Here is a 21,844-nt window from a genome sequence, read left to right on the forward strand (position 1 = left end):
ACAATAATATATCATGATTTATTAGTTAATTTTATATTTTGTATTAATAATCTAAATCTGGAAAGTAAGTTATGACTAAAGCTTCAAAATAGATGTAGTAAATATTTACCTCCAAAATGTAGTTGAGTAGAAGTATATAATACAATAAAATGGAACGACTATCGTCATACTACGTGAACAACAAGTGTCTCAAAATGTTACATTTGTACACCACTGATTGTATCTAATAGAGATTACAGTGTCAATACAAACTTCCAGCTTTTTTTAAGACACACCTTACTAGATACTATGCCATCTCTTGCAGGTCTCTGGAGAAAGGTCATTCTCTATAGACTACAAAAACAACTGTTTCCTCAAAGATGGGAAGCCTTTTCGGTACATCTCAGGCAGTATTCACTACTCCAGAATCCCACAGTACTACTGGAAGGACCGTCTCGTAAAGATGTACATGACTGGACTCAATGCTATCGAAGTGTAAGTTCAACACATTGAATATTTCGCGTTGGGTATGCTCTTTCTTTACAGTATGTATTCCGCTTCCACACAGATATGTGCCTTGGAACTTCCATGAAGCGGTGCAGGGGGTCCAAAACTTCAAAGGGGACCGAGATCTGGAGCATTTTTTGGATCTGGCCAATCAGACAGGTCTTCTGGTCATTCTGCGTCCCGGACCGTACATCTGTGCAGAGTGGGAAATGGTGAGACATTGAGCTTTTGAACATTTGTAGTAACATCAAAGCCTGAAGCACAATAAGTGATACATTATCAGGAAAAGTGTCTTAAACCAAGAATGACAATGTGGAAATTGAGAAAAGAGTATTTTTTATTTGCTGCATTCTTTCAGTGATGTTTGGTCTTTCTACCCAGGGCGGATTGCCAGCGTGGCTGCTTCAGAAACCAAACATCCTACTTCGCTCAGCTGACACAGGTATGACTACTGCACCTACTGTATGTGTCTTTGTTTTTTGTTTTTATACCAACATGCCATCGATTTGTTTTCCTCTGCTCCAGATTATCTCCAGGCAGTCAGCGACTGGCTTGCTGTTCTTCTGCCCAAAATGAAGCCGTGGCTCTATATCAACGGGGGCAACATCATCACCGTCCAGGTAGAGCAGGAAGTGGTTACGTTTTGTATGAATTAGTATCATAATATTGGTTTTAAGTATGCATCTTCTTTGGCCACAGGTGGAGAATGAATATGGAAGTTACTTCGCTTGCGACTACAACTACATGCGTCACCTGCGGACTCTGTTCCACTTCTTTCTGGGGGAAGACACGGTCCTGTTCACCACTGATGGAAACACAGACAAGGAAATGAAATGCGGGACTCTGGAGGGATTATATGCCACAGTGGACTTTGGCACAGGTTGGTATTTGATGAAAATGATTAACAAGATAGCAAGCACCCTGTACTTTATGTTATTTATACGGAAAGTTGCAATTTCTACAATTTATCCCCTCACACAGACACCAACATAGCCAAAGCCTTCAGCCGGCAAAGACGGTTTGAACCTCGAGGGCCCCTGGTTAGTTGTATAGTAATTCACTTATCTAAAGATGCAGTTATTACTGACTCCTCAAACCAAGCATACGATGGTTACATGTTTTAAAATGATGTTACAGGTGAACTCAGAGTTCTACACTGGCTGGTTGGACCACTGGGGAGATCAGCATGCTGTGGTTGATGCTCAGAAGGTCAGCAGAGTGCTACAAGAAATGCTAATCATGGGGGCCAACGTCAACATGTATGTCTCCCTAAACACTCGCAAAAAATATCCTGGCATTGTTCTAGATTTTCTTATTAACAAATCCCATGAATGTAGAATATTGCCAGCCTTTTCTGTAGGATGCATCAACCCGACAGTTTGAGATGAAACTGCTCCTGCACCTTTCTGTGTGATGAACAGTAAGTTTCCCACACTAGGTAACACATTCCTTCTCTCTCTCCTCTCAGGTACATGTTTGAAGGAGGCACTAACTTTGGCTACTGGAACGGTAAAGTCATTGGTTTCATAATCAGTACCTCAGTTGTTCACACGATTTTAGATAAAGATAAAAGCTCAGCTTGTGGTTCATTCGTCCCTTTGTAACTCCCCCGAAGGTGCCGATCATGACACCAGGTTCCGCTCAGTAGTGACTAGTTATGATTACGACGCCCCGCTGTCTGAGGCAGGAGACCCCACCGAGAAGCTGTTGGCCATCAGAGACGTCATTAAGCAGGTAGCATCGATTTAACTGAGGTCCCGATTACACTTGTTCATATGTCGAAGATATGATTAACGCATCGCTGTTTTCTCTACAGTTTAGAGATATTCCCTCTGGCCCCATGCCACCAGCAACTCCCAAATTTGCCTATGGCTTTGTGATCCTGAAAAAGGTAAAATAATCTCAGCTTTTGACGTGTTAAAAATTATAAAGAGATGGAGGTTGTGACCGATGCCAATAATGGACACTTTTTTTTCAGGTTGGCAACGTCAGCAGCCTGTTGAACACGCTCTCACCCCTCGGCCCAGTGAAATCCCAGTATCCTCTGACGTTTGAAGAGATGAAACAGGTATAGTGTGCATGTCCAAAAGGCAAACAACAGGGGAGGGGACTAGTGTTGTAGTGGCATTAAACCTCTTGAAACGTGGAGAACTTCTAGACTGTTGTGTCTGCAACCTGTCATGTCTATTGTGTGCAGTACTATGGATACATGCTTTATCGGACCACGTTGCCCCGGGACCTCTCAGAGCCTACGCCACTTATCTCTCCGCTGAATGGGGTTCATGACCGTGCATATGTGTCCGTCAATGGGGTAAGCCTTCACAATGAACTTTTGTTGTCTAGCCAATCAGATCCGTCAGGTCAGGTATAGGGAAAACATCACAGGTTGAAAACAGGCATGATTGTTTTTAAAATGTCAGGTGTGAAAAATCCAATTCTTCCATCTTTTTTTTTTAATGTCCATGCTCATTGAGTGTGTGTCTGTGTGAACAGGTTTTCCAGGGTCTGTTGGAGAGAGACACTGTGCTGGTGATGAACGTAACTGGACAGCAGGGGGACACTTTGGACATCCTCGTGGAGAACATGGGCAGGGTGAACTTTGGCAGCAAGATCAATGACCACAAGGCAAGAGAACAAAGTCCTGTAGACAGCAAACTGCATGCTTGCCTGCACACACAATCACTTCTTTAACGCCCCATTGTTTAGAGTTCTGCGAACCTCACTGCTGTGTGTCTGAATCCAATTACTGCTAAATCAATCTTAAATTAAGTTTCATATGATGGGGTGTACACAAACAATATTACCAGGGACATTCCTGACAAACCACAAACCCTAAAACATTTATGAAAAATGAAGACTATTCCTATTGTTGATAGTTCCTGTGTTTAACCTGACCTACCTACACAAAGTATACACTATTAAACAGAATGCATGAACTTCAGGGCCTCTTGAGCAACTTGATCCTGGGTAGAGATGTGCTGACTGGCTGGAACATCTACCCTCTGGACATTGATGGAGCAATCGCTGGAGGATGGCCTCATTCAGACAGTCAAACGTCCTTCCCCGTCCCTCAAAGAGACCCATCAGTCGGACCAGTCATGTACATGGGGACCTTACAGCCCAACGGCCTGGCCTGGGACACCTTCCTCAAGCTCAGTGAATGGACAAAGGTAATGTTGAATGTTTTTTGAATGGTGGGTGTTTATTCCTTGTGGGTTTACCTCAGGATTCCAGGCAAAAAATAATGTTGTCCTTTTTTATATCAGGGTCAAGTTTGGATTAATGGTGTGAATCTGGGACGTTTCTGGCCAGCAAGGGGCCCTCAAAAGACTCTTTATATCCCTGGACCCCTGCTCAGCACCACCCTACCCAACAACATCACAGTGCTCGAGCTGGAGCGGGCCCCAGCACACCTACGGGCTCTTTTCACGGACCGGCCTCAGCTTAATGTCAACTGCTGAAAAGTCTTAATGGAGCGCAACATGCAGCTGAAGGAATGCTACATTCCAACATCTGACTAAAGCAAGTTTGACTGAATTCATAATCATAGCAATCCAATGGCCACTGCTTTAAAACAGCAGCCAATCAGTCAAACAGTGATTCAAAGAGGATGTTCAACATACACCGACGCCTGTGGTAAAAATGACAATGACATAACAGTATTAGTTTTTTTTTTTTTATTGCATTTGCTTATTTACCATTTCCATAGTTTCAGATACTGTGAATAAATTATACATTTATCATGTTTAATACGGTTTGTTCTCCCAGTTGTCTTGAGATCATCTGATGTGATAAAAAATGAAATCTCAAATCCATGTTTTGAGTTGAAAATTAAACTAGCACATTGGCAAGACACAGCGATCTCTATCAAGGCTGTCAAATCTCACTTTAGTTTTAATGAGGGAGCTTCCTTCCAGCCAAAGATGATTTTCTTTTCTTTCATCATTCTCAGTTGTTTATTAAAGCATTATGAAATCATAATCTGAAAAGGGAAGACAGAAACTTGCCACCTGTTTTTTGTTTTTTCCTTCTCTTCTTTAAATAAGATTTCATTTTGTTAAACTCACACTTTTTTGGTTGACTCCTAATTGAAATGGCCGTTAGGTCTTTCCTGGAAGAGCGTGGGCTTTTCGATGTGCTTGGACACAGGGAGTGGAGCAGAACGAATACTCCAGGTACTCAAATGGGATCTTCCCGAGCAGAGACTCTCCACACGACCAGCACCTCCTGGAGACAAAGAGCTCATTGTAATATTTGTTTACATTATTTCCTAATGCAAAGTCCTACGTTACATTATGACGAAGCTCAATGAGAGGACGGCTCTTTGGGACGTACTTGACATTAGATAGGCCATCTCCTGCTGCAGATACTTGCACTGCTAGCCTCCGCTCTGCTGCCAGAGCTCTCTTTAACAAAAAAAGAAAACAGTTAACATTTTTAAGATGTTTAAAAAAAAGAAAAAAGAACATAACCTGAATATCAGAGATTAAATACACGTTAACTCACCTTTTCACGATCAGTCAGAGATGCAAACCTCTTCTTTTCCTCTACCTCTGACTCTTGTTTCCTCTTCTCCTCCCTCTGCTCTTTCTCGCGCTGTTTTTTTACTGCCTTTTGTGCCTTTTTCTTCTCCGTCTTTTTGGATTCAATCTCTGCCGTTAGGGGCCCAGGGACCTAGAGGTGCACAGGTTGTAAAGAATGAGTGCTCTGCTTGTATTTAATGGCACGCATGTAAGAGTTAGACTGCACATTCTTACCTGGGCCTTGACGTAGTCATATTTGTCCGGATTCTCGCCCATGTATTTACGAAAGACATTCCTTGTGTCTTTGTCAGGGCAGACAAGATATGGCGTCTGCCCTTTGTTACCCCTGTAAAGGAATATTTCACAAGTAACGTTTAAGACCGGGTATAGAATCACTGCGTTCACTACAATTGCTGCGGACTTTCTCACTGAAGTTTTAACCTTTACTACGCTTGAAAATATAATTTCTATACCTGCAGGCTGGGTCAGCTCCTGCATCCAGGAGCAGCCTGACCACGGCCTTCTGTGCAGCAGCTGAGGCAACATGCAGCAAAGTGAACCCCGACGAGTCTACGGGCTGATTGAGGAGCGTTAGAGGACTTGGCACATCAGAAGGGTCTCCACTCTGTGGCGTTTCTCCGGGGGGCTGAAGGAGCCCACGTAGAAATTCCACATCCCCAACCTTACAGGCTGTGAACACTTCATCCCTCAGGCCATACTCTGATGACTCATCAACACTTTCTATAGACGCAGAAAGCTAAATAATAAGTATCTTAAAACAGGTGGCAAGATTGAGCAACAGGTGCAACATGATGAATAGTGAGAAAGAAGCACTTACTCACCTTCTAGTTGCTTCTTGCTCTGTGCTTTCCTCTTCCTCTTGTGCTTGGATTGGGTCTCTAGAGGGGCATCTTCTGCTGGTGCAGCCTCTAGCACTTCTTCTTGATTGTCTGCTTCTGTGTGACTCAATTCTGTGTCACACATGGATGTGAAATTTCATAAATCTTGCAGAACCTTTACGTGATAAATAAGCATTCCTTGGGGTTCTGTAATGTAGCTATAGCCACCAATGTGGCAACACGCTGGACCAGACCTACCCTCGTTCTGCAGTTTGGATTCCTCCCTCTTTCTCCTCCGTCTTCTCCTTTGCCTGGGGGGATAGATTTCAGACTCCCTGAGGTCCAGAGTTCCTATTGTCAGCTCCACCATCTCCAGCTGGATGTCTCCACCCTCTTCTTCACCAGAGCTATCGTGGTTTTCATCTGCTGATGCCAAAAAGAAAGAAAGTGTGCTGAAATACCAAAATTCACAGTCAATAGTTGACCCACATTGAGCTCAATAGAATGTAAGCCCGTAGTGTACACACTGAGTTCACCTCTTCAGCTCACCTTTCTCTTCATCTGTATTTATTTGTGCTGTGGGTTTGATCCTTTTTTTCCAGGCCTTCTTAGATGGAGCAAAGACTGCAGACATGTCCGTGTCTTTCCCTGCAGCGAGATATTTTGCACACCGTATTGATTATACCCTAGCTGTACGACAATGAGCAGATAACATGTCATTATTCCATGGATGTATAATTCAGCTTACCGTAAACACGGACGGTGGAAAGCAACTCATGTGCCCTCTTTGCCTCCCGAAAGGTCGCCCTGCGCGTGGGAAAGGGGAGCGTGTGGATCCTGGGGTCTTTTTTCTCAAACGGAGCTGCACGGCCACCAAAAAAGATGCTCTTATTGTAGCTGGGAGCTCGTACAAATATCGCAGAGGCTTCCTTCAAGTGTTCCGCCCAGCTGACCAGAAGATCCTGGATGTCCTGCAAAAATGTTACACGAGGGTTTGTGTGTGCACATGGAGAAGTTGCTACCTGACCTTATAATTGAGTTGTAGAATACGCTGCAGAAAAGAAAACTCCTAAGAATGGATTACATCAAAACATGTTTCATGGGTTGATTTTCTAAATTTAATTAAAGTGTTGAACGATCATAAAAAGGAGCAATATGTGTTAAATGAGAAACATTGTTGCTGGCCATTTTTGGGAGTTGTCTTCTGACAATCCAATGTTCCTTTTGGAATAAGTGACCTTTACACAGAGAGCAAACTGTTTTTGTGAATGAGCAGCACCTCGGCGCACTCGCATAAGTAAACGAAATGACCTGGAGGATGGATACACTAACAGAAACTTATTTGGTACTAGAGAAAAAATAATGGAAGTCAGCAGAAAGCAAAAGTAAACTATCATTGTGAGGGAAGAAATGACAGCGGCTGTTAAATGAACTATAACCTTGCCTTGACTAGCGCCGCCTCATTGTATCGCCTCAGAGCAGCTCCTGCAGACTTCGGCGCGTGACTGCGGTTCTGCGAGTCTCTGAGTCCTTGCGCGGTGCCGCGCTTCGCTCGCACCGTGTACCGGTGGAAGGTCTTGTGCTGAAGGACTTCTTTTCTGTAATTCAACACATTGTGTTAAGACCATTCACAACCTATTAGTACACAAACACAACTGTATATACTGTTTAGCCAAAAGTTAGTTAGTTATTGACCAGGTTTTCATGTTAGTGATAACTCTTCTTTTACCACTTATAATTCCAGCCATAACGTGTAATCTAAGGTCCTGAAAGCAAACAAACCAAAAACACGGTTCCCTCACACTCACCCGTGGAACACAGCGCCAGCAAAGTGGCCTCCACCCGTCATGAGAATGACCCACACAGTCTTCATACTCATGGCTCTCAGGAAGGATCCCGCTTCTTGCTCATCACCTGACTGAAATAAGTAAAATGCCTGTTAGCATACACATCTCACACACCGCACCGTACTGTACCTGCTGAGCCTCACCTGTCCCCGTAGAATGCAGCGGTACACTGACAGATATTGTCCGGCCGAGTTCTGGAAAACCACCTTGTTGGGATGCCGGACGGTAAATAGACTGGTCTCAACTGAGCTCTCGTTATCGGTGCCGGTGACATTGCTGCTTGTTCCTCCGCCCTCGCTATCCGAGTCTTCTTCCCCTGAATCCGACTCGGAGCCCGAGATGCTCGACACGTCTCCTGTAAAGCAAGAACACGTGTTACAAACTATATGGTCGCTCTCGTTTAGGCGTGGGACTCCGGTTTCCTCACCTGCTCCAGTCTTCCGTTCAAATTCCTCAGCTGTGACTGGTGGCATCGCCGAAATCTTGAGTCTCAAGTTGAAGCGATGCCAGTCAAGCTTGTAGTGCTCCATCTGAGATATATAAAAAGACAATGTAATGTCATGTACAGTCTCCAGTGCATTAACAGAAGTTTGTTGTGTTCTCACCTGTTCCTCACGACTGATAAAGGGACATTTGCAGGCCGAGCAGACCATCTTGTCCGACACCTCTCTGACCAGGCTGGACTCCCGCTCTCTGTCGTCTCTGACCAGGCTGGACTCCCGCTGTCTGTCATCCTCTGGGGATTTGTCTTCCAACTCTGTGAGGGAGGCAATTGAGGTCAGCTTCAAATAGACAGAAAATGACCGTCTTTACTACAGAAACCAAAAAGCTACAATTAATTCATACACACCGTGTGAGGCTGGGTAAGTGTTGGAATTCACTTCTCTCAGTCCGATCAGAGCCTCGTCATTTGGGGACAGATGAAAGATGGATCGGTACTCGGCACCAGTCGTCATGTTGTGGACCTCATCGACCTGCCAAGCTAAGACATAACAAGTAGAGAAACCCACCGTACTGTTATCCAAAACAATACGTTTCGGATATTGCCACAATAATTAACTACTAGCCTGCAGTTAACAGCTTAGTTTAGCTCTTACAACATCGTTGTCATGAGATGGCGACAGCTTATAACCCATTTTTAACCTATTGTGGAAGCTAACGTTATCTCAGCTGATGTAACATTAACATGCTCTTTGAACGCCACACGTAGTAGTGACTAATAACCATTATCTTCTTTACAAAAGTGTGCTGTCTACCTTTTTCTAAAAGGTAATTTAGTATATTACAGCTAGTGTAAGTTACAATTAGCTAACTTAAAAATAGCAAACAACTTACCATAAAATATGTTTCGAAAAGTAGTGCTAACGTTGCGTTGCCTCGCTTCACCATGACAAACCTACGGAAGCCCGGAAGTGGCAATAACACGTCAATGAGAAGGCAGTCTATGGTCTGCAGCGGCGGAAAGTAACTAAGTACATTTACTCTGTAAGAAAGCTACCGTTTTACCGTGCTTGTACTTTACTTTAGTATTCATTACTCTCCTACATTTTTAAGCAGACATTTCTACTCCATTACATTTATTTGATCGTTTGTTACTTTACAGATTTTTATCAATGCCAAAAAATTAAAAGAAATTTTATTTACCCCCATTCTGTACACAGAATGCGTCATTAATTACATTCCAGTAATTCTGAAATGGGCAATTCTGCACGATGACTGCTTTACTTTTGGTAGTTTAAGTATAATTTGATGCCTTTTGTTAGTTTCAATGCAGGACGTCAACTTGTAACAGAGTATTTCTATGCTGTGGTACTGCTGCCTTTACTCGGTGGACATAGACCTTTTATTTATTGCACGAGTTCTGTCCTTTTCTGTTAAATAGTAAGGCTATAGGAAAGTGGTCGTTTCTTGTAAGCAATAACAATTGTTTGTTGTATGCACAGTGAGAAAAGAGTCATCAATATAAGTTTATGCACAGGGCTGTTTGTATGTATATGTCACCATTTAATGTCAACAAAAATATACTGTATATTACGTGTCTGAAATGAATGTGTGGGGGGGGGGGGGGTTCTGATCAATGGCCACATTTTGTGTGTAAAACCCAACTAATCAAGACAAGACACAAGTAGATTTTAACACTAATAGTTAGACAGACAAACAAAACAGGTGTATCAGTGACCCAATTATCCTTTTAGTTGAAGGATATTCGTATTTCTCAGTATTCAAGCCCCTTACTAATATCATGCATTTACTTGGGTTGACCACCACTGTGACAGTTGAGTACCACCACTTGCTTTTTGTTTTTAACAAACTAAATATTCATATGCATATCCAGAGAGCCATCCTGCTGGGCTATTAAATACAAGTGCTCCTGGAAGAAGATAAAGTAAAACATTTTATTAAGTGAAACTAAAAAAAAAAAAAATATATACACAATTCATTTTGAATATCAAATGCATTGAAAATTAGAGAACAAACATGCCTGTAATCTTTAAAACAAATGTTACACGTTTGATTCACTTGGGTTTGCTTCGATTTCTCTTTGATTTGTTAGTTGATGATTGGATCAAAGCACGTGCTGTTGGCAAAGAAAGATGGCAGATTACAAAACACTGCATTTCAAATCCAAGTTTAGTAAGCTCCATGCTCCCCTTACCAGCCATATTACGAGCCTTTGCCTCTGCCAGAAGCTTTTCCACCTCCCGAATTTCAGCAGCAAGGCTTCTCGCTTTGTTTGCGACGCTCTCACCAATTTCCTGCAAATCATTCCTTTCGTTGCTGAAAGACAATAAATATAGTGAAATCATTCTGGATAGGGTAACAAGTTTGGTTTATGCAAAGGTTACACACTCTCTCTATGCACACAGCACATTAACCTGTCGACAGAGGCGTGTCCATTCAGTTCTTCAGAGAGGCTCTTCTCCTCTTGCAGCAGAGGACCCAGTGGCACCAACTTACTCACAACTTTACCTTTTCCCATCATCAGATCCATTCTCCGCACAGTTTCTACTGTACTGCAAATGAGAACAGGAATCATAAGACAAATACAAATTGAACAAAGTCATAACTGTATGAGATTATAGTCTATAAAAGTATTGTTTGGTCAACCTTAAGTGAAGCTAGAAACTGTTGGGTAACAGGTCGGGACACCAACTGAGGTTGATCACGTAAAAGGGATCTATGGTCCGTTCCTGGAAGCAACACTTCCTTCTCGTGTAGGTCATTCTGACTATTTCTCTGCCATGTTATGTCAAAATGTTTGTTGTGAAAAAAAAGGTATATTTGACATGTGGCTGTGTCTTTACATTTGGTTAAGCATGCTGCATATTACCAGAGAGGCACTAGAGCAGGCGACTCACTTCTATCACACTATTAACAAATGTAAAAATCAAGTTTAAAGACCTGCAACTCATCTTGACTTGTTGATAACAACTTACAAAGTTAAGAGTCTCAACATGTTTTGCTTAAGCATAGTTTTGATTTGTACAACCTCCCCTTTTTGACAGCTGATAGTGGTAGCCTTGAGCGAATGCCACTACTCCTCTTACTGGCTGCTCCTAAACTTTGTCCAACTTTGCTCCAATGTAGCCTACATTTGTTTAATTGTATAACTTCAGTGTGGTCATGCAAAGTACTTCCTCTCACAGATGGTATCTGTTTAAATGTATACCATTTTAGATTTTTTTCTGAAGGACATGAAACATTTAGGAGGCCAAATACGACAAAAAGCTGAACATAGTCAATAGTGTGCTTTTCTGTGTTTGTTATTTAAAGCTAGAACAATGATTTTATACCCATACTAATAACCACCGAGTGACGTATGCAATCACGTCACAGAGAGGACACAGGTGGAGACAAAATCGTGTTTTTCCCGCATTTCCATCCAGAGAGACAAACTTCCTCAAGTTATCCAAACCAACGCTAAATACTCGGACTATAATACCGGTAACGTTACCATTGATTTATCTCTTCTTCAGCACGCTGTCTTTGTTGCCTGACTTCGGCCAATCTGCGAATGTTTTCTTGGATGGCATGTTGCAGCTCTCTGATCTGCTCCTGCAATTTTATGCGAGGGAATCACAACGTTTAGTTTTCTGAGAAAGAGGTAACAAACGCCAACACTTGCTGTAATGTTGTCATTAGCATCAACCTACCGTAGGAGAACAGTTTTGCAAACGAAATGTATGATCAGAAAAAGCAGGCATGATGTAGCCCATATTTTTGGTACGAAAGTGTTTCCTAAAATCTCTGCCAGTATTTATAGGGTACACCCCAAGTCTCTTAATTGCGTCCACGTTTCCCTCACACTTGGGTCTTTTCCTTGAGTTTTAGTCCCTCCCACCAGGGTCCGACTGATAGGATTTTTCTCAACATCACTGGAGTTTCATACCAGAGTTAAGACAGACAGATTGAACTCAAGTTTTATATATATGTCTGAATAACAAAAGGACCACAAACAGCTTTCTTCATTTATAAAAAAACGGTCTTTTCATCTGTTATTTCCCTCAGTAACTTTTATGGATACAATTAAAGTCAGAGAGAGCTAGAGAGACGAAAACGTTTTACATAATTTACCCTCATTTCCATTCAGTCGTGAGGGTGATAATTGTGGGGTTTGATGAGTTATTTGTCAAAAGTCTCTACAGCTGTTAAAGCCGATGTGACAGCTGATCCGGCTGTGATCCGGGACCGATGTCATCAGAAACAGACCTCGCTTCATGTGACGCTTTATAACGAATGGACGTCTCATTTCTCTTAAAACATATTTCCTCGATTCCTCTGTCTTTGCATGGTTTCCTTACAAGACGCAATTAAAGACTTTGGATGTACCCATAGACCTGTGGTACCGGGAGTCGAACGCTTGTCCGGCCTTTCCACTTCCACCGCTTTATATTGAGCACTTCTGGAGGTGATGCCAGAGCCCGGATAGCTCAGTCGGTAGAGCATCAGACTTTTAATCTGAGGGTCCAGGGTTCAAGTCCCTGTTCGGGCGGTAGTTTTTTCTTTTCTTTTTGAAACCTATTTGGTTGAGAAAATGTTTAATAACAAGTGTGTTTTGCAATAGTAATTGATCATCTCAAGCAGGGCAGCATAGCATGCCAACTGTTGGTGAGCTTAGCTTCAGTAGAGAGAAAACAGCCCTCCTGGTAGATGTTAAGACACCCAAAGCCTAAAATTGCCCAAAAACCTGTGCCAAACATTAAACCATTTCATTTTAAGCTAGTCATTGAAGTGGAGCTGTAATTACCCACAGTGACCTTTGGCGCTCCATTCCATGTAGCTCGTGAGTCGAACTAATTCTTGGTTGTGAAAGCCAATCACCGTTCAGCCTGTAACCACAACTAAACCAGGAAGTGTCCGCTGTGGCCAATCGGCGCTCGCATCGCAACCAAGAATCAACCAAAAATCAACCAAGGTTCAACCAAGAATTGACCAATCGGCGTCTTCGAGCTCAGAACATTCACGATGAATGACAAAGTGGGACTGTCCGCCATTACACTGTTATTTTACTTTTCTTTTATCATTCATTTACAATAAAGTAATGTTATATAAAGCATGACAAGACCTAAAATAAAATGACCTAGTATTCTCGTCTGTGAGTCGTAACCTTTACAATAACGTTTTTAGAAATAAATGGTACAATCATCAGTCAAGTCTCGGTCCATCTTTCGGAGGGATATGCTACAAGTATATATTAGTAGAAATGAAATGTAACATTCATAACTATGTTTTCATTAGTGTATTATCACTTTTGTATTAGTGTTTTCATTCGCTTAGAATAGCCCTTCATATCTACATTGATACATAGACATGTAGCTATGTAACTCAGCTGCTCACGTCACCACAGTCTTGGAAAAAGAGCTGAGCAGAGCGGTATTCAGCTGCTTGCAATCTGTTTATTAATATTGGTTGTTTTATGTTTTCCCAGGTTCAGCAGGCATGGCAGGGCACTTGAAAAAAACATTTTTGCAGCAGGGTATCCCAGCTCCAGATGCACCCTTAGCAGGACCAGAGAAGCTTCCTGCGGCTCTGCAGAAAGGGCCATCTCTGCATTCTGGCAGTTTGGCTGAGCCCCACCTTGTCCTCCTGCCACCAAACACTGCGGGAGAAGCAACACTCAAGAAGAGACCGCAACGTCAGGATATCTCCCAGGCTCCTCCATCAAGTCAGGGATTTTCTTTCATTGCACCAGCACCACCCGTCTCCTTCCCCTTCTTTTTCCCCATCTGTGGGGCTTCCTATAGTGCCTGGACCCTCAGGGGTCAGGTTTTTCAACTCCAACCAAACCCCAGTTTACCTTCAGCTATGCCACCTTCAACTCACACATCCAGTCAAGCTGTTCCTTACAGTGCTCAACAGTACTGGAAAAGAAAAGAGGCGATGGAGCAAAGTGGAACCGTCAAGAGAAAGTACGTGAAAAAGACAGACGTGATCCTTTGCAGAAAGTGCAACAAAGACAGAAAGCCACCGTCACACCTTCAGTACTTTGGGAACTGGTACTGTCCAGAGTCTGACACTCATTTGAAGAATGGAGGGCTCTGCTGAAGAAGCGGGGTTACGGGAAAAAAAAGCCAGGAGATGAAAACCCTCCAGCATCTTAATATGTTTGGAACTGTGTGGGTGTGGGTGTGGGTGTGGGTGTGGGTGTGTTTTCAAATTCTTTGCACTGTTAAAGAGTTTGGCTTTACAACGGTCACTGTTTTAAGGCCGGGGGCCCACATGTTGGATATCTGATCTGTGACCATCTTGTCTCTTCACTTTAACGGTCACACCAGTATTCCAATGCTCATAAGCTTTATGTACACAGAATATTTTGTATTCTTTTTTACTGTATTTCCGATTATAGAAATTGTTTCTGTTACAATTTATTATTGTTGTTATCATCATGTTGTTGTTGTTTCAACTATGTAGAAATAGACAACACGTTCAGATATTTCTGTGTTCTTGCACATTTATGTTGCACTTTATTATTATTGCCATTTTTGTTGTTATTGTTGTTTTTCTGTAATAAAAAATATAAAACCGCCTTTTCTGTGTTGATAGTTTCTTCATCATCTTCTTTCTATTTATCATTATTATTATTATTTAGTTATTACAACAACTTTACTCAAAAACAACAAATTACAACTTTGAATATCTACTCAAGAGAGGATTATCTGAACTCTTAACTCTGTTGATAAATAATAATAATCCTCCTATTTGTCACATTCTTTGTTTGCTCAAACATAAGGTCCTTAGTTTGGGTCTGCGGGCTGACATTAAGTACAATTTTGAGGTACTTGTTCTTTACTTGTGTATTTACATTTCATGTTACTTTATACTTCTAGTCCACTGCACCTCAAAGGCAAATATTTTCTTTTTTTCTCCACTACATTTATTGATATCTTTAGTTACTTTGAAGATTCAGATTAATAAAAGAAAATATAATCAACTTTCCACCAATGCTTTAACATAGGCCTACTATGGTTATTTTAGTTGCTGACGTACATATTTCTAGATGATCACAACGAGTCAAAACAGGCACGAGCAGGGTTCGTTACCACGCAATTATGGCGCAGTTCAGGTTATTCATGATCTGTTACATATTCCAATGCGCTTTGTCTCTGAGACAGTCGGTAGAGCATCAGACTTTCAATCTGAGGGTCCAGGGTCTAGGTCCCTGTTTGAGCGGTACTTTTTTCTTTTCTTTTTGAAACCTATTTGGTTGAGAAAATGTTTAATAACAAGTGTGTTTTGCAATTGTAATTGATCATCTCAAGCAGGGCAGCATAGCATGTCAACTGTTGGTGAGCTTAGCTTCAGTAGAGAGAAAACAGCCCTCCTGGTAGATGTTAAGACACCCAAAGCCTAAAATTGCCCAAAAACCTGTGCCAAACATTAAACCATTTCATTTTAAGCTAGTCATTGAAGTGGAGCTGTAATTACCCACAGTGAGACCTCCCATTATCCTACTGTTGGAGTTGTTGTTTGTGAAAGAATCAATCTAATATGGGGATTAAACTCACTCACAAACAAATAACAGTAACCTAGTACTTTACCTGATATAATCATGGGTATTATCTCTGGACAGAGATTTGGAACACCTATAAAGCGTAGGTGTTTGTGCAGGTAAAATGGCAACACTGAAGATCTGACTGGCAAAGATGGAGCAGATTATCCTCTTGTGCTTGGCTTCCACCTTTCTATCGGCCATACATGCTCAGGTAAATATCCATGGGATTGGACTGGGACAAGTTCAGCAGCAGACTGCAACAGAATTTAACAACTTTCTCCATCTTTTTTTGCAGAAATTTTTGTTCAGCCCAAAATGGGGTCCTGTTGGCAATAAAGGTAAATGCAATTTGGATTGGATCTAAATGTTTATGTGAGACAGCAGTAAAAAAAAATATATATATATATTTTTCAGAAAAGGAAGAGTATGATGGGACAGCAATGGATGAAATCATTAAAGCTAATGAGTTCCGAGGTAAGTTTCACACAATTTACTTGTATTCTTTTGCAGTTTACACAATAAATGCGCTCCTGTTTGCCATGTCTAGAATGATTTCATGTTCACTGATATTTGTCTCAGCTTCCCGAATTATAGACGGCACAACCAGTCTCAGAGAGGGAGACATTGCTGTTTCCTCTGGAAGGCGCTCCAAAGTCTGCTTTGCTCGTAGCTGCCTCTGGGCTAAGTCAGTGGATGGACATGTCTATGTTGCATATAAGCTCTCACCTGAATACTGTATGTTATTTTTACTTTTCTAAGTGTAAACAGATGCAACACATTACAGTCTGATACTTTTTTCGAATTCACTAACTTTGTATTTGATGATTTCGTCTGTTCCTCACCGCTCTGTCTATACAAATATACAGCTGAAATGGAGACAAAGCTCATAAAGAAAGGGATGGAAAGTGTAGAGAAAGGCACCTGCGTGCGGTTTGTTCCTTGGACTCACCAACGAGACTACGTCGACGTCCAGCCGAAGTCCGGGTGAGAGTCTTTGCTTGGAAAGCTTGATCCCTGCAGTCTTTGTTTTTAAGATGTTACTCCTTTAGCTAAATGTTTTTTCTGTGTGGAAGAGAAGTGAAATGCAGCAGCTTTTAGAAATATAAGTAGACTTTAAATGGAAAGACTTTGAATTATCATTTAATATCAACTTTCCTGCTCTACGGTACAGCACTAAACTCACTCCTTGAAGTTGATCTAATGACATGTGCTGTGTCTATGTGTGTGTGTGTGTGTGTGTGTGTGTGTGTGTTAATCCAGCTGTTGGTCCTACCTTGGTGCGCGTGGTGGAAGACAGACCGTGTCTCTTCAGAGTCCCGGCTGCCTCCGCGTTGGAGTGATCTCCCATGAATTCATGCATGCCCTGGGCTTTGTGCACGAGCAATCTCGCTTTGACCGGGACAACTATGTCACCATCATGTGGCCAAACATTTGGAGGGGTAATTTCAAAGGGGCAGTAAGGGGGGCGGGGCATTGGGGAATGAGATCTCCACAAATGGTAAATTGAAGAACAATTATGAATAACTGTATTTCTATACCAATTTAAAAACAGATCGGTTGAGGAACTTTGAGAAATTCAAGACCGAGAGTCTGGACCTACCGTATGACTACGGCTCGATCATGCACTTTGGGATGTAAGTAATAATTTGATGTAGATCCCTCAATAATATATCATACTGTGGTATATGTATTATGATGTAACACATACTATTTACATGCTCAGGTATGCCTACTCTCAGCACGGGGAGCCGACCATCATTCCAAAGAACAGCCAGAACAGCAAGGACATCCGGCTGGGCCAGGCGTCAGCGCTCAGCCACATTGACAAGATGAAAATCAACAGGATTTATAAATGTGGTCAGCAACAAACATCCTGAACTAACCTCAAGTAACTATTTCAGAGCCGAACCATATTGTAAAATGATCCCAACCATGTCACTTTTTTCTGTCTCTCTCTCTCTCCATAGGTGTCAATGATGATAACTAACCAAACTGAACTGAGTTGAAACAGGAATTTGCTGAAAGCTAATACAATAAAACGATGTTAAATCACCAATTTCAATAAAGATTGATTCAAGCTTTGTATCAGCATTTACCCTGTGTGCATACAGTCGTGTTTGTTTAAACAAGACATGTCGCTGATGTTCAGAAGGCTAAGAAAGTGAGCGGGGGTGTAAACTATAATAGTAAAGAGAGAAGTAGTCATCCAAGTGTCCTTACCCACCCAATATAAAGTATACAGCATGTCATTTCATGAAGCAGTAACAGATGACTTGAATGTGGAGAGAATGTAATACTACTTTCATACATGCTGGTATACATAATACTGCAGTAAAAGAAACGTTTTGATGCATGGGTCATGTGATCACATTCAAGGATAACTAGATGGAAGTACGTTTTAAGTAGAGGAAGACCGGAAAAAACAAATACCTGGATTAATAAAGAACCAATTCATGGTTTACCAAGACACAAATGTATCCATACTTGAAACCACGCACCCTTAACTCAGATACAGATATATTATAGTACTCTAATGTTCTGCAGTGACGTAGGCAGGATTTCATAAATGTCAGCGTTCGTCAAATTGGCCCCTTTATAAAAATAGAAATACTATTTGGAGATGGATAAGGGTTTGTTTTTATATATTTACCTATGCGACAAAATGATTGTTGTCAAGACAGTTATCAACTGATAGTTTATCACAAAATCACTGGTTGCTGGTACAGTCAGACACAAATTGCTGGTCTGTTGGACTGGGTGGAGAGTTATTCCCGTGATAGCAACTGCTGAGTTGTAGCACATCCAACAGCAAAACACCCTTAAAGTATCTTCATTTCTGAAAGTGCTGAATCTTACATGCACTAAGTACAGGGCCCAAGTCCAGGTCAGCATCAGGACCACCTGTTAAGGATCAGCAGTGGACTTGAGTAAATTACACACACTGGATGATAAGGGGTCTTAATCATGCTTCATCGCAGAACATGTGCCCAATCAGTACAGAGCAGAGGAGGAGAAGTGCCTATATAGATTCAGTGGAGGGGAGGAATTCATTTAGCTCTTGCATCGGAGGACTGCAGACTGAAACTGGTACACCAGTCTGAAACACAATAATGCATTCTACCATGATCCTCCTGGGTGTTTTGTTGGGCTTGCTGACCCAGGCGTACACTCTACCCGTTAAGGTCAGTACCACGAAAAATGGTTTTAGAGGAAAAAAAAACTTTTAATCTCATCATGCTTTGCAACCAAAATGTATTATAATGCACCTTTGTATTGCAGAACTCTACTGGAGTGCATGAGGGAAAAGTGAGGTTGAAAAGGAAGTACTCAGGTGGGCTTTACATTCACTTCATCACAAATGTAAATAATGATGCTCTACATATTAGAAAATCAAGGAAGAATGTAAGATCTGTCTGTTTTTGTGTTCAGATGAATTTACAGACCACGATGACATGAATGCAATGGATCAAATCCTGGAAGTCAACAGAAGTGAGTAAGCATGTGAATTGGGTAAAAGTTGTTTCGCACACCCCGGACTAAGTCGATGTTATTGTTTCCCATCAGGATTGCGAGCCCCCCGAGGACTGTCCTTCAGAGAGGGAGATATTGCCACCTCCTATGTACGGAGTGCCATAACCTGCCCAGGCAATCTCTGTCTGTGGCCAAAAGCAGTTGATGGATTTGTTTATGTTCCCGTCATGCTCTCTCCACAATATGGTATGAATACACAGATTTAAGAGGTGTTGAAAAGGCACAGGGAGTTCAAATCCTTCTGTTAAACTCAAGTGTTTTTTTTGGGGGTAGACGACATGGACAGAATCACCATAGAAACTGGGATGCAGGACATTGCCTCTGGAACATGCATTAAATTTGTTCCACGCACTCATGAGGCCAGCTTCCTCGATATCCAGCCTAGATATGGGTGAGCGTGACAGCGGCATGTGGCTTTTTAAACGTCTTGAAATTGACTGTGTGTGTGTGTGTGTGTGATTCTTACGTGGTGATTTTGCATTGTGATGATGACACATGCCTTTTCTGATTATGTACCCCCAAGCTGTTGGTCGTTTCTGGGGCAGACTGGAGGCAGCCAGGTCCTGTCGCTGCAGACTCCTGGGTGCATGTGGTCAGGAGTGGCCTCCCACGAGTTAATGCACGCCCTGGGCTTTGTTCATGAGCAGTCTCGTTCAGACCGAGACCAGTATGTCTCAATTGTGTGGAGAAACATCATGCCAGGTTTGGATGAATGATGACCTCTCAACATTATCGTTACATTCAGAAGAGCTGTCTCTTTACCAAGGTAGTGATTTCCTTGTATCTTTTATGTTTTGACAGACCGCATTCATAACTTCAGGAAACAGGCGACAAACAATCTCAATAGTCCATATGACTACAACTCTGTCATGCATTATGGAAGGTGAGCTGCTCTTTGAGGCAACGTAATGATTGGTTTTGCATGTTTTTGCTGGGGCGTCACAATACCATATACTTTATGTATCCTTCATACAGATATGCCTTCTCTGAAGATGGTGGACCAACAATAATCCCCAGACCAGATCCTTACATTCCCATTGGCCAGCGAGATGGACCCAGTAACCTAGATCTTCATAAAATAAATGTCCTATATAACTGTGGTAGGTGAACTTACACATATTCTGACTGAAAAAAAAAATTTTTTCTTTCATTCAAAATCATTGATTACATTTTGTCTCTTCTCCCCACTGCAGGTGTCAACGCGTAACTGGATCCAGAGTGTTATATCCTGTCATATTCTGTTGTCAGATGTGTGAAGTGGTTCATTGTAACTTCTGGTCTTGAGTAGATAAGATGGGCAATATTACTTAATAGCAATTTCATCTTTCCATAGTTTAATTATTATCAAAATTCTAGTCTGTACTTTTAGATTGCATTCAGTCAGCTCCGAGGAGAATCTACTAATCTGTGCTAAAGATAAGGATAGATAAAAGGGGCTAGTAAGATTTGAAAGCTGCTTTTCTCTAATATAGCTCAAATCAGCGCTGTGATAGGTTTCAATGTGCCTGCTGCTGCCAATGAGATCACTGCATCTGATCTTTAAATCAGTTTGTTCCATTGTCTGCCTCCTTCTCAGCTTCTGCTTACTTAAAATAAAGAAAGTGCAACTGTAATGGAGTAATAGTCTGTTTCATACATCTTTGGTCACATCTCTGTCCATGGAATGTCTGGCATTGCTTTCAGGTGGACGTACATTCTACTGAATTTCAGTCTGACAAGACTTAACCTTTTTTTACCCATTTTGTGGAATGATTTAGGGTTTTACTTAAAGAAAAATAAAAAAATAATACATGTTCACCTTACCCTTTCACTGCACTAAACCTTGTGAAAAGTGTCAGGAGTTTTAAATCAGACTAATCAAATCTTTTTTATCACCTCTGTTAGGTGCTTTCCTGTACCCCTGCCACCTTACAATCACTTACAATAGCTATAAGTGCTCTTACCCTGGAATAAAACGCCACATCTTAGTTATTATGTTCTGCTCTTCACTGCCTAAATAAAGTTGTAGTGGAAGAGAAAGGAGAGGAAAGGCAAAGGAACTCTAACAGATAGCAGGAACAGACAGTTAGCGGTCTGATGTTAATGGCATGCATACCTATTGCCAACAATGTGGGAAAAATCTTTATTTTCGAAAACATGGTCTTAATCGTGTGAAAGCATAAAATTGCTTATAATCGTAATATGATTTTTTATTTTTTATTTAAAAAGCCCTTAAATATAACATTGGCAAAATGTTCTGATTTCTGTATTTCCTTGCTAAAAGGAGAATTACAAAAAGCATGCAGTTAGATTATCTTTGAAATAGTGCACATGGTTGATTGTTTTCATATAGTTACTTTATTAATCCCACAAGGGGAATATGGTTTAATAAACCAGTACAGCTCCTACTGGATTTCAACAGTATACTAGCATTTAATGTTTTCATTCAGATGACACTGTCGTTGACAGTAGGCTTGACTGTAAATCCCTCAAAATTCAATCGCAATCTCAAACTCTTTACAACCATTATTCCCAATGTCTCAGTAGTTTACTATGTTATTAGGATATACACAGTCAAATAGTCAATATGGACCTAGCTTTTTAAGAGGCTAAAACTAGTTGAAAAAAAGAGTATATTTTGGAAGA

At 41.4% G+C, this 21,844-nt stretch overlaps 3 protein-coding genes across 4 annotated transcripts; 2 read left to right on the plus strand and 1 right to left on the minus strand.

Moving 5' to 3' along the window:
- Positions 1-370: 370 nt before the first annotated feature.
- glb1l (galactosidase, beta 1-like) lies at positions 371-3,957 on the plus strand. Its single transcript, XM_079170797.1, has 15 exons — positions 371-474; positions 548-698; positions 868-928; positions 1,012-1,106; positions 1,186-1,366; positions 1,468-1,526; positions 1,624-1,745; positions 1,955-1,995; positions 2,102-2,220; positions 2,303-2,377; positions 2,465-2,554; positions 2,684-2,797; positions 2,980-3,111; positions 3,429-3,656; positions 3,753-3,957. Exons 1-15 carry the CDS (start codon positions 443-445, stop codon positions 3,945-3,947), a joined length of 1,695 nt encoding a protein of 564 aa, XP_079026923.1. The 5' UTR covers positions 371-442; the 3' UTR covers positions 3,948-3,957.
- Positions 3,958-3,969: 12 nt separating this feature from the next.
- On the minus strand, positions 3,970-9,085 carry ankzf1 (ankyrin repeat and zinc finger peptidyl tRNA hydrolase 1). 2 transcript variants are annotated; one of them, XM_079170795.1, is made up of 16 exons: positions 9,031-9,085; positions 8,546-8,677; positions 8,301-8,452; positions 8,123-8,225; positions 7,839-8,050; positions 7,657-7,766; positions 7,293-7,446; positions 6,597-6,819; positions 6,398-6,496; positions 6,107-6,274; positions 5,852-5,980; positions 5,483-5,750; positions 5,244-5,355; positions 4,993-5,160; positions 4,822-4,892; positions 3,970-4,713 (listed from the first exon to the last, which is right to left on the minus strand). In XM_079170795.1, exons 2-16 carry the CDS (start codon positions 8,649-8,651, stop codon positions 4,587-4,589), a joined length of 2,202 nt encoding a protein of 733 aa, XP_079026921.1. In that variant the 5' UTR covers positions 8,652-8,677; positions 9,031-9,085; the 3' UTR covers positions 3,970-4,586. The 2 variants fall into 2 exon arrangements, with proteins under 2 accessions (XP_079026921.1, XP_079026922.1); XM_079170796.1 differs by having other exon boundaries at positions 3,971-4,713; positions 6,107-6,271.
- Positions 9,086-15,839: 6,754 nt separating this feature from the next.
- On the plus strand, positions 15,840-20,426 carry LOC306704054 (uncharacterized protein; the record flags this gene model as incomplete). Its single annotated transcript, XM_079170265.1, has 17 exons — positions 15,840-15,899; positions 15,984-16,026; positions 16,103-16,162; positions 16,268-16,423; positions 16,555-16,672; positions 16,949-17,127; positions 17,241-17,322; positions 17,412-17,545; positions 18,797-18,870; positions 18,968-19,019; positions 19,118-19,177; positions 19,253-19,405; positions 19,493-19,610; positions 19,743-19,921; positions 20,021-20,102; positions 20,195-20,319; positions 20,413-20,426. The coding sequence occupies 17 exons, from the start codon at positions 15,840-15,842 to the stop codon at positions 20,424-20,426; spliced, it is 1,689 nt and encodes a 562-aa protein (XP_079026391.1).
- Between the last annotated feature and the right edge of the window lie 1,418 nt (positions 20,427-21,844).

Source organism: Pholis gunnellus (genome assembly GCF_910591455.1).
Source record: "Pholis gunnellus genome assembly, chromosome: 12".
Lineage (NCBI taxonomy): Eukaryota > Metazoa > Chordata > Actinopteri > Perciformes > Pholidae > Pholis > Pholis gunnellus.